This window comes from Pleurodeles waltl, chromosome 4_1 (genome assembly GCF_031143425.1).
Source record: "Pleurodeles waltl isolate 20211129_DDA chromosome 4_1, aPleWal1.hap1.20221129, whole genome shotgun sequence".
Lineage (NCBI taxonomy): Eukaryota > Metazoa > Chordata > Amphibia > Caudata > Salamandridae > Pleurodeles > Pleurodeles waltl.
The window spans coordinates 179925996-179938811 of NC_090442.1; the positions used below are offsets into that span (position 1 = coordinate 179925996).

A 12816-nucleotide genomic window follows, 5' to 3' on the forward strand; every position below is an offset into this window, starting at 1 on the left:
CCGGGCCACAACAGCCGATCCATTTTGTTGCACAATTGTCCAAGGGACAGCACTGAACGGCGTGCGAAACTTGCTCCTCGGCAATGTTTGTTTTAGTAATACGTGATCACCAATTTGCAGGTCAGAGGGAATTGCCCGTCGACCACAGCTTGCCCTCTGGTTCAATACCTTCCTCTTCTCCTGAACTACGTCACTGCACACAACAGGAGGAATCCAAGATGAATGGTGAGGAATAGCATCCACTGACGCTCTCCCAAACGCAAGGTGAGTCGGAGCTCTGTTGGTGGTGGAATGTGGTGTTTGCCGGTAATTCCTCAGGAATGAAAATATAGCATATTCAATGGCCTGACCACAAGCTACAGCAATTCGAATAACTTTATTCAGAGTCCTTATAAACCTCTCGACCTCACCGTTAGCTTGAGGCCATCGTGGAGTGATACAACGGTGACGCTTGCCAGTGACGTTAAGATACTCCGCCAATTCTTTACTTTGGAAAGGAGGCCCATTATCGGTCTTTATCTCAGATATAAGACCATGGGTGGCCATTGCCTTCTCTAACCCAGAAATCACAACATCAGCTGTAAGAGAGGGAAGTATTTCCACTTCAGGATATTTTGAGAAATCATCGATCAGGACCATGGTATGACGACCATCAGGTAAGCTCCCAAAATCTAAACTAGCCGACACCCAAGGGCCAGCCGGGGCCGGTTCAGTCTGGATCGGATTAGGCCTGCTCGGCTCACCCGTGACCTGACACAACCTGCAGAATCTCACAAGACTCTCCACTTGTTCATCCATAAGAGGAAACCACACTTTCGACCGTAAACGGCTCTTCGTCTTGACCATCCCCTGGTGACCATTGTGCGCCAACTCCACCACTCTGGGAGTGAGAGAAGAAGGAATGACCAAACGATTTCTCCTCAACAGGCATCCCTCGACATCAGTGGTTAGCTCATCCCTCACATTGTACAGACTCCTGATAATGCGTTGAGAGTCTGAAGTTAACAGAGGCAGTTGTCCTTTAAGGCGGTGCCACTGGTTATCTTGCATTGCCATCATAACCTTCTGTAGGCACTCATCCTTTTTGGTGGCTTGAACAATTTCACTCAGTCATTGGTATTGTCCGGGACCTGTCCGTAACATATCCTACATATTCCTCAGTCTCTTGCACCTCTTCCATCTCCACAGCAGACGCCGCTCGGGGATGTCTTGACAAATAGCAGGATTTTCGGATCCTGGTCGGTATTCTAACTGGCACCTATAGTCTTGTAACTGTAACATCCACTTCTCAATCCTGGGAGGTGGTTTGGAAGCGGTACCATTGAAAAGAGGAAGCAACGGCTTGTGATCTGTAGTTACGACAAAAGGGCGGCCATATACATAAATATGGAAGTGCTTGCAACCCCAATGCACTGCAATCGCTTCCTTTTCTATCTGCGAATAACGCTGTTTGGTTTTAGTAAGCGATCGGCTGGCATATGCCACAGGGGACCACATTCCTTCGGTATATTCCTGCAGTAAAACGGCCCCTAAGCCTTTTGGGCCAGCATCAACAGCAATTTTGGTGCGTCGCTTCGGGTCGAAATATTTCAAAATGGTATCACTGGATAATGCATCTTTGATCTTATCAAACGCTGACTGCTCCGGGACTCCCCACCTCCATGGCTCAGAAGCTTTGGTGAGGTTCCGCAGAGGCTGCGTGAGGTTAGTTAAATCTTTAATGAATCGACCACAGTAGTTCACCATTCCTAGGAAACTCCGGACCTCAGTGACATTGGTGGGTGGGGACGCATTTTTAATGTCATTAACTTTGGCCGGGTCTGGAGCTACTCCGCTCGATGAAAACGTGTAGCCAAAAAACTGTATCTTAAAATTCACATTTTTCACGATGAAGTGTGAGGCCCGACTCCTGAATACGTTGAAGAACTTTCTGTAGTCGGGAATGGTGTTCTGCAATAGTGGGCGCATGTACCAAAATGTCGTCACTGACATTGATCGTTCCAGGCAACCCAATCAGCAGCTCCTGAATGACATTTTGGAACACCTCTGCGGCACTGGATACTCCAAAACTCAATCTTTTATACCACCGGAGCCGGACATGTGTAGAGAAAGTCGTAATGTGCCGTGAGTCTTTGGCCAACACCAGCTGGTGGTATCCGGATCTGAGATCCAGTTTCGAGAACAATCGCGATTCGCTGAGTTCCCCCAGGATATCATCAATCGTCGGCGTTAGATGTCTTTTCCTTCTTATGGCAACATTAGGGAGGCGCATATCCACACAAATTCTCACTTCGCCAGGCTGTTTGGGTTTCCTTGCCACCACGATGGGGGAAACACATGGAGTGGGTCCAGACACCTTCTCAATGATTCCAGCTCGTTCCATGTTCTCCAGTTCTCTCTCCACTCTGGGTCGAAGGTGGAACGCCACTCACCGGTGACGAAGAGCTACTGGTTGCACCGTGGGATCAATGCGGAGCTGGATTTCTCGGCCTCGGAGACATCCAATTCTGTTGAAAACCCCTTCATATCGGGTCACCAGTTCCGCTACGGATTCTTGATGAATGCTGAACGCGAATGTCACAATCGCCAGCTCTTCTGCAGCTTTGCAGCCCAACAGCATTCCCGTTCCTCCTTCAGTCACATAGACCTTCGCTAAGGTTGACTGTGACCATGGGTGAGACTAGTTTGGAACATGCCTCTTAACGCCAATGGGGTACTTTGCCCATACGCATACACCTTGATGTTTGTCTTGGTTAATGCAGTAACCTGAAGGGGCAGAAAGTGGCTGTAAATTGATTAAAAAAGGCCCAAGATGCTTCAGGTTTACGCTGCCTCAGTATTCCGTGTTCGCACATTTAATTGCAGCAGCCGCATGTTTAAGAGGAGAGCTGTGGGCCCCGGCACCTTTTTATTTACAAATTAAGCACTGCCACAGGTTACACAGATAGGAGGGTAGTGAGAGAGAAATAATAATAGCAGGGCCACTAGAATTATGCAGCAGTGTAGGGCCAAGGTATGCAGCAGGATTCAGTAAATTGTGACAAATTATGCAGCATAATGCGGCACATTTTTTTGGCTGTATTACTTCATTGTTTTGACATTGTTACACTTGTTAAGACTGTCTGGGAATTGGTTGCGACTCATTAATACTAGTTTAACAGCCAAATATAACAATAAGCAACAGTGAGGTGACTAGTCAACCTTGGCAAATGATGTTCCACTCGCAATTCCACTGCCCCCTCATCCCTCCCTCACACTCCCTCTCCTCTCTATACTGCCTGCTCACACAGGCTACCTTCCTGTACCTTGTTGTGATCTGCACTGGTCCACCTCTCCCCCCGGAGCCCCTCCACTCGTCCCTCTGTCTCTCGTACTCTATCTCGCACTCTCATACACTCTCCCTGCCTCTCTCATACTGGTCCACTTCAGATCTTCGAGCACAGTTTCTTTCCCATTCCCTTTCAAGATTTCTGTCCCTCAAACCCAGGCTTTCCTCCTCTTCTTGGGGTGTCTTCTGCGTACACAGGTGCACCCCATTTATGCGTCTGTGGCCTGCTCTCTCCTTCTTTCTCTCTTTCTCACACACTCTTTCTGCTTCTCTCTCTACAGTTCATTCAGCACTTCATGCACAAACTACCTATTTCTCTCTATCTTCCTTTCTATCTATTCTGTGTAGCTCTCACCCTATATATTCACTATACCACATAATTCCACTACACAAATACACTACACACAACACAATCCCACCCCCACACAATTCCACAACTAACCATTCCAATCCAACCCACATAATTCCACTCCACACCACATACATCCACTCCACACCAAAACACATGGGTAAAAGACATAGGCCCTCATTACAACCCTGGCGGTCCAAGACCGCGAGGGCTGTTGTGGCTGAAGCACCGCCAACAGGCTGGCAGTGCTTCAGAGGGGATTACGACCGGGGCTGGCAGTTTCCCGCCACATTTGCCCCGGCGGTGATAATCCGCCAGGGCAGTGCTGCTTGCAGCGCTGTCCAGGGGATTACGAGTCCCCCTACCGCCAGCCTTTTCCTGGCGGTTTGAACCGCCAGGAAAAGGCTGGTGGTACGGGGAGTCGCGGGGCCCCTGGGGGCCCCTGCACTGCCCATGCCAGTGGCATGGGCAGTGCAGGGGCTCCCTGACAGGGCCCCGTGCAGCTTTTCACTGTCTGCATAGCAGACAGTGAAAAGCGCGACGGGTGCAACTGCACCCGTCGCACAGCTGCAACACCGCCGGCTCCATTTGGAGCGGGCTCCCATGTTGCGGCCCACATCCCCGCTGGGCCTGCGGGCGGAAGCTCTGTTTCTGCCCACCAGCCCAGCGGGGATGTCATAATGGGCACCGCGGTAGTGCGGCAGCATTGGCGGCCGCACAGCGGTTACAACTTGGCCCACCAATGTTGTAATGACCTCCATTGTCATTTACAAGACCAATAGCTCTAACTCTCGCAAATGCGAGACCTACTGCATTGCAAATGCTTGTTTTTTGGTGCCGACACAGTGGAATTGGACCATGTTTGCTGCTCTGTAGGTGGGAAAATAAGATCAGTTGCTTTTTGAAGCACTGTGAGGGACGGTATTTACCTTAATGCATCAGAGACCATTGTAATTATTGTAATGATAATTACATTAAGTTAATTGTAATGGCTGGCCCCTGACAGTGCTAGTGCTCGTTTCTTGCATTGCTCAAGGCTGTGAACCAGCAAATCTTGTATTACAGGGCATTAATTTCTCCTTTCTTCTTTCCCTTTTCCAATCCGGGTAGGTGAATTTGGAAACAGCAATAGTGCCTGCAGTTTCACATCTGACTACTGTGTAAGTGAAAAGGCAATTTCGACCACGCCTAGTTAGGAGGGTGTTCCAATGGGAGGGGCAATGTATGACCATTGGGATGGCAAATACCCCCGCCCCACCCACCACAATGTTGTAAAGCTGTCTGTTCACAAACTTCTTTAATAGTTTTTCCCAATCAATTTGCACACGTTCACTAATTCTCTAATTGTGGGTATGCAAGTATGTAACACTGTGAACTTTCTTAGGATTGAGCCAAGAATGTCAACATATGGGAATATTTTTAGGAAAAGAAGAAGCGTTTACGTTTCATTAAATTATTAAGGCTTAACAATTCAAGCCTTGACAATTCCTTTCCTCTCTTTGGAATTATATTGTCTAAAATCCGTTCTGCAGGACATTAGCAACGCTCTTGACAAGTGATGAGCATGTGCTTAGGCGGCTGTCATAACCAAATGTAACAAAACTTTATTTTGGTTGCATTCTACATGCTTTTATGAAAATATGTCCAAGTACTATCATTAAAAGTTAATTAGAATGTATTTGTCATTGTTGACAATTAGTGCTTTGTATGAACAATAAAGGCTGATTTTATCGTCAGTCAAGCAAGAACAGGGACCGCTCTTAAAGCACTTGACTTCATACCTTGCACCTTGACACTGTCTCAATGACAATTTCTAAGAGTAGAAAGTGCTTATTTTAATTTCTCAATCACCCATGTCATGGGCCAATGACAAATCTGTATTTTAAGGCTACCAAAAGCCAAAGACTTCCTTTTACGTGATTATCTAGCATAACTCGCAACAACCTCTCCCTCCCCTCAATAAACATTTGTACTGAATGCTTCTCCTTCATATTAGCTTACTCCTCCTGCTGGTTCACACTTTAGGAAATGTCATAAATAAATATAAAATATATGGGTAACATTGTTTGCAATTACCACAGCGGGGTTAGGAATTTAGTTCTAAAGAAGAGCTGCATGTGGTACGAGGATGATGCGTTTCATCCAGATGGGCCTATGCAATAAAATGCTGAAGATATTTGCCCCCTGACATGTTAACAATGCTGTGTGAGCTTGACCTAGTGAGCACTGACCGGTGCACCCTGTCACTGTGTGTTCAGTAGGCAGTGTATCCATACCTGAGACAGGGGCAGCATGCAGCCGCGATATTTCACAGGCAAGTACTCAGTCTTTATGATGAATCTGGGGAAAAAAATAGTATCAGGATTTAAAACTACCAACCATTGCTGTCCACATAGCATAGCATTTGTTACCTATAGTTACAATGCCTGGAATGTTATAGAAGTATATAGTTACATGGCAAACTACTATACCTTTCTGCCTTTCCGCACCCCCTGCAGCGTAGAGGTTAGATAGCCATTTATGTAATTGCAGGATTGTACTTCCTGTCTGATGCCACTTATGTGAAACTGAGGGACCCCTTAGTGACGCACACAAAAGCTACACCTGACTGGAAACAGTAATCACAGCAGCCATCCCAGTGCATCAGATCGCTGGTGTATGGCTGAAAAAACGAATCCATTCTCCTCTCTGCGAGGAATAAGACGATACATCTAGTAACTAAGTAACACTTCAAATGTGTGGAAACGCTTTGTACAGTTTAACCAAATGGAATTGTACTGGAACTATACTGATGTATACCTCAGTGGAACAGTTTCATTACTTCTTTTAAGAATGAGTGCAAAAAAAATCCCCTGAAGAAGTCTCATAATACAAATACAGCTGAAACATGTCACAATGACATCCTGCTGATTTCTTTTTTTTAATTTCTAGGAGGAGGGCTGAGGGTTACTAGTGCTGAAACAACGTATCCCCCTACTACTAAAATTACAGTGGAATATGATTCAATTTTATTTGGACTAAGCATTTCTTATGTAGTTGTTAGTGCACACACTTACTGTGCAAGTTTAAGCCTGTTCAATCAGCAATCACTGTCACAGATTTCCATGTAAATACATTGTTCCAGTCAGAATAAATGAAGGCTGGTTGCTGTTGTTGGGTCATTTGGAGGAATTTAGCTTAGGCCTATACACACAGCCCATCACTCACTAACAAATGCGAACAACAAGAAGCAACAATGTGGCAAACTTTAGTTCCAAATGTGGAACTCAGACCTGCAATTAATACATTTGCTCCATCTGCATCCCTCAGTTCATCTTGTGTTACAGAGTAATTGTGGCAGATGTAGAGACTGTTGATGTACTATGTTACACAATACAATAATACTCTTTCAATGTTTGGTATAGACTAGCTGATAGAATTGAGCCATGTGGGAACCTGGAGTATTTATACTTATCAGCAACTTTCATTCTTGATAAAAATAGGGAATACAGGCAAACATAAACATGGCTTGTAATGCAATTGGTGTAGAGGCCCCTAAGCAAAATCCATGCACTGTGCATGGAAAAACTCCTTGCAATTAGGTTGTAAGTATATTAAAACTGAGCTTAACTGAGCGAGCCACACTCAGTCATCTATGATTAAATCTGTGATTATAAATTCTTCCCAACAGAAGATCTCTTACTTTAGAATTCTCTTCTGACAGAAGTGGGGCTTCCTCAATATCAATAAAGAAGCGATCTTCACTTAGTACACCTCAGAAAATATCAGGCTGTTGTGAAGTCAGAGACCTTAAGGGTGATTTCTAATGCAAATAATTAAGGATCCTTATCCAGGTCATCACAGAGAAACAGTATATTTCTGTCAAACACATTACTAACCCCAGGGTGTCTAATTTGGAGTGCCCAATTCCTTTGATTGCAGGGTCTCTCTAACTTTTCATTAAGATGATACATTCTTCTTTCCATAAAATAAGCCCAGGTCTGTGTAGTCTCCCATGCACCTCCATTTTCTAAATCATTTGGTTATCACTTATAATTGGTTGGTCTAGTCACACAGTGTCCAGCAGGCAAGAGATACCCAATTTCAGAAACAAAGGTTTGAATCAGCATTCTGCACCTTAAGAAGCACTAAGCCCATCACACTACATATTGTACGGGAGAAATCTGATACCCATTTCATTTTTTAATAGATGCTGTACAATAATGGCATTCATTTATGGCTGGCTCAATCATGCCTCCTTAAGCTGTTTTTGCACACCATGGATGTCTCTATTTATTTTCGATGCAAAAGTCAAGCAGAAACAAATACCCTTGTGAATGGCCAGAGACTCCACATCCCACCATACAGCGCAGGAAGACGAACCAGCCATAAGATGGGGCGAAGGAGGTCAACAGCGAGAAGTATGTGCCCCAGATGAAGGAGATCAGCAAGATCTGGGGAGAAATCAAGAGAGTGATAAATGGATGTGGCAGTCCTAAAACCTAAGGACTATAAACACACACTGCTTATGACACCGAGCGCTGGTAGTAACAAAGCCAAATTCTAGTGCACCTTCTCCAACCCGCGGTTCAAGACTGCAGTGAAATTAGACACACAGAAAATGCATAAGGACTTGATTTCAGCTGCAGAATGGCAAATATAATTTTAAGGAAGTTTTTCCTGTTTATAAAAAGTTCCTCTTTTCAGGCCATTTTATTCTGTTTACAAAAATGCTCCCTTCCCTTGATTTTAGGACTGCAGAAAGAATGTACACTGAGGGATCTGTCAATGTTGCCTTCTATGGCTTTTAACATTATGGGCCTGATTCACAAAGGTAAACTTAAACTTTTGGGCAAGTTTACTATTTTGTTAGTACTTGCAAACTACAAATTTAATTTTACTAATGGTAATTTTACGACTGCTGAGACTCCGCAATAGGGGCTAAGAACTCCACAAATAAAAAGCTAGGACAGACCTACCATTTTATGTGCGGAGTCTCTGCAACAATAGCGGAGTCTACATAGTTGTAAAATTGCCATTAGTAAAATTAAACTCGTAGATTGTGAATACACAACACAAAAGTGTAAGTTTACCTTTGTGAATCAGGGTCTATATAGCTGACTATATAAATACCTAAAGATATATTCATGAAAGATAAGAGTCAATATGTTCTTTCCCAGGTTTGTCTTGGAATGTACCACAGTCTAAAAATCTATAACTCTGTTCTCACAGTGAACAAGCAAAAGCCATTTCACAAAAACAACTTGGTGTGCACGTCTGTCTTTCCCTAGGTTCTAGTACTTTGAGATGAACTAAGTCAGACTACATCACGTATGTGGGGTATGCAGTGGTGTGAAGGACAAAAAAGATCAGATTTTCTAGCTTAATTAATTATATCGGAGTGTAGCATTGAACTGTGGAAAGAAACCATGTGCATTACAAGCACATAAAGTGTGTGTAAATTACAATGCTGGTGAATGGATACAATGCTGGTGAATGGAAAGGTGTAAAATATTAATTGAATACACTATATATATATATATATATATATATATATATATATATATATATAACTTTAATAGAATGTAAAACTGACTTCTAAGTAATGTAATTTAGGCTACATAGGCGAGCATTCTTTGAACAGGAACAGAGTTTGCAAACTGTAGAGTCCTCCGGCCAACTCTCGCTCTCAGTGTTGATAGATCCCAGGAGAGGTTTCATAAAGTCCCAATGACGAGCATGTTGAGCCTTTGTGCACAGCCTGCCATGGAGCATTAATGACAATCGTCAGAAGAGTGCAGAGAAACCTCTATTGAGCTGCTATCATACCTGCTTAACCACAAACCCCTGGCAAGGCCAGATAAAGGTCCTATCACTTGGAAAGAAAAAGAATGACAAGAAAACAGAAGTTCCCTGCCCTGCCTGAGTCAGTCAAATGACCACGTATTCAATGACAGGGCAGCACTGGTGGCAGCGCACTCGGTGGCAAAGGACAGGGCCAAGGATCTCAAGGTCAATGGGGGTATGTGCAAGGTCACTTACCTTCAAGCGGCCGTGTCTGTCCGCCAAGTAGCCAAAGAAGATGCTGAACACCATGTAACCGAGGAACACCATCTGAGGGTGAGAGACAGAAAATCCACTTTAAACCTTGGCGGTGATCCTGCATGAGGATTCCCACATGGATAATGCAGCAGATCCGAGAAGGGATCCGTTTCAGATTGGGCTTTAGGAGTTGCTCCCAGCTAGCAGACACATGCCTTCTTGATATGCAGACCTAACCTCCCCAAGATGCATGACTGGTTTATTTCAAACAACTCTGAATTCCTGATTTTAGCAGAATCAAAAGAAAAGTAGTTGTGCCGCAACAGACTCCTGTTGTATCTCCACAGGGTAATTGAGACTAGGAACAATAGAAAACAAGCACAAATAATGAAAATCCAATGTTTTTCCCACAAGGTAAGCCTATAGTTTTAACCAGTAGGCCAATATGTAGATAAGGTCTTGCCCTTGGTCTTCCCCTTATGTTATATAAAACAATATATATGTACCCAATGTCTGTCATAATGATCACCTGTAAAATACATTGTCCTACTGGACACAGCGGAGGGGCTGGTGGCTCATCAGGTCAAGCACTTAGTCTGAGATCACTTCACTTATAGGTCATTGGCAAACATATAGGTTTAGCATCTGAAGCCACTTTAATCAGTCATAGATTATCTCAAAGCACGAAGGCCAGGCTACAAGCAAGAACCTCCCCCCCCCCCACACACACACAAACAGATCTCCAAGTACATTGCAGCACTGTTTGACCTATCCCTGGAAACATGACTTGAGTTCACTGACATACCTAAGGAATTAGAAATGGCAAAGCTTAGGTCCAGGGAGCAGCAGAGTGCTTTAGTGAGAGCATTTGTGTTGAAGCAGGGCATCTCAAACATTAAGCCCTTAACATAAACAAGTTTACAGGAACCACTATGCGATGGAGAGAGGAGGGTGGGAACAGGTCACTGACACTATGCTATGTACCCTGTATTGCATGGTCAACATGAATTTGGAACCTCAATTGTAAACTAAAGGACGCAGGCTCAGAAATTCTTAACTTTGTAAATATATGCAGATGTCTGTTCTTGTTGCTGAACTGAGAAAATATAGGCACAAACAAACACACATGCACGCAAGTGTTTCAATTTAGCCGCTGCAAATGGAGACATGTTTTCTAACAATGAGTGTCAGATCAGAGTATCATTGTTAGTTTAATATCCCTAGTGATAGTGAAGCTTTTCAAAATATCAGGTACGAATGGGCTTCATTTAATATCCTGAATTACGTTCTCATACCATCGGTGCTTCAATCATAACATTACTGGGTAAGTGTTCATATTCTGCAGCAGGTAGCAGTACTGAGTAGATTAAGCGGGAAGCACTCACCGTCGTGACCAAGGCCACTTGCCAGTTCTCCAGATGCCACTCACACCGGATGAGGGGTGAAACCACCGCCAGCAGCATGATCTCCATGGCTTCCACCACCTTCAAGGAGGGAGAGACGCAGAATTGGAAAGTGTAGAACAAACTGAGTAACACTGTTCTTCCTTCATCACATTAATACAAACTCCATTCCTAAATAGGGATCTCTCATTCCCTGTACTGCAAGATAGTGAATGACGGATAATATAAGGTCAGTCCTGTAAAGACTGGCACAGAGAGACTACAGTACAATGGAACCAAGCAGAGATAACTGGGAGAACTTGCATAGCTTACAAAATCAACTGCAAGGACTAAGGTAATTAACTGAAGAGCTGATGGGGGAGATACTACTCCTGGGTCAAGACAGTCTGTTCAAAACAAGACAGTTTCCAAGAAATTTGCAGTGATGTTTGCAATAGTGTTTTTTACAGTATTTGTATGGAATGAGATCGGACTGCTGCAGTATGTCTGTAACATAGCAGCAATTAGAACTTACAGTTTTCTGATTTCAAATCCAGATGAGCTTGCTTGAGGAGGAGGGAAAATAATTCAAAACACAAGAACAAATGCACATCCATTTTACTATGGTTTGTGACAATCTATTCAAAGCAAACAAAAAAGTTGTGCTGAGTTTTGCAAGTCTTTGTTAGGTAGTTTGCCACTATTAGCAAAAATATTGCCTGACATAAATATTGGGTGCTAAATATAGTTTACAAAAATATAATTCCGTTAGGCGTAGATATTCTACTTTTACCTCCAATGGGGCATGTTTTTTTAAATATCTGGGACCTGATATTTCTGTCAGATGATATTATAGTTACACTATTCTGGTACTGTACTTCTTGTTAAAATATTAATATTGAATGAGATCTGCATAAAAATGAGTTCCTCTTGATTTTCTCTGCATATTTCACAGCCCTAGTTCTTTTTGGCTATTTTCTTTGTTGCTGAAATATATTTACCCTGTTTTTGAAGCCAGAAGACACAAATTTCCGAATTTATCTTTATTCAAATTTTTTTGAATCTAGGTATTTTTCTTAGTTTTTATGAGCAGCACAGTGAAAATGAATCCAAAGCAGTTCAAATTAACAACCCAGGCGATATCTACTGAGCTACATGGTATAGAACCTAAATTTGAAACTAATACTTATGGAAATCACCATACTGCTTCACATAATAAATCCATAGTATGATAACCACCAAATAGATCACTATGGGGGTCATTACAATCCTGGCAGTCCAAGACCGCCAGGGCTGTTCTGACTGAAGCACCGCCAACAGGTTGGCGGTGCTTCCCATGGTATCACGACCACGGCGGAAGCGCCGCAGTCGCAACGCCGGGACCGGAGGTTTACTGCCACGTTGGTCCCGGTGGATTTAATCGGCCAGGGCAGTGCGCTGCCCAGGGGATTACGAGTCCCCCTACAGCCAGCCTTTTCCTGGCGGTTTGAACCGCCAGGAAAAGGCTGGCGGTGCGTGGAGTCGCGGGGCCCCTGGGGGCCCCGTGCAGCTTTTCACTGTCTGCTATGCAGACAGTGAAAAGCGCGACGGGTGCAACTGCACCCGTCGCACGGCCGCAACACCGCCGGCTCCATTTGGAGCCGGCTCTTGTGTTGCGGTCGAGATCCCCGCCAGCCCAGCGGGGATCTCCTAATGGCCGCCCGGCGGTCCCAAGGTCGTAATGAGTGCCTATGTGT

General features: G+C 44.1%; 1 protein-coding gene across 2 annotated transcripts in view; it reads right to left on the reverse strand.

Moving 5' to 3' along the window:
* The window catches only part of SVOPL (SVOP like), a 244704-nt gene that overhangs the window by 133994 nt on the left and 97894 nt on the right, over window positions 1-12816 (reverse strand). For both annotated transcript variants that reach the window (XM_069227985.1, XM_069227984.1), the window contains exons 4-7: window positions 11084-11182; window positions 9699-9770; window positions 7986-8110; window positions 5954-6017 (exon numbers count right to left, since the gene is read on the reverse strand). In XM_069227985.1, coding sequence (XP_069084086.1) covers window positions 5954-6017; window positions 7986-8110; window positions 9699-9770; window positions 11084-11182 — 360 coding nt within the window. The remainder of the gene's footprint in view (window positions 1-5953; window positions 6018-7985; window positions 8111-9698; window positions 9771-11083; window positions 11183-12816) is intronic.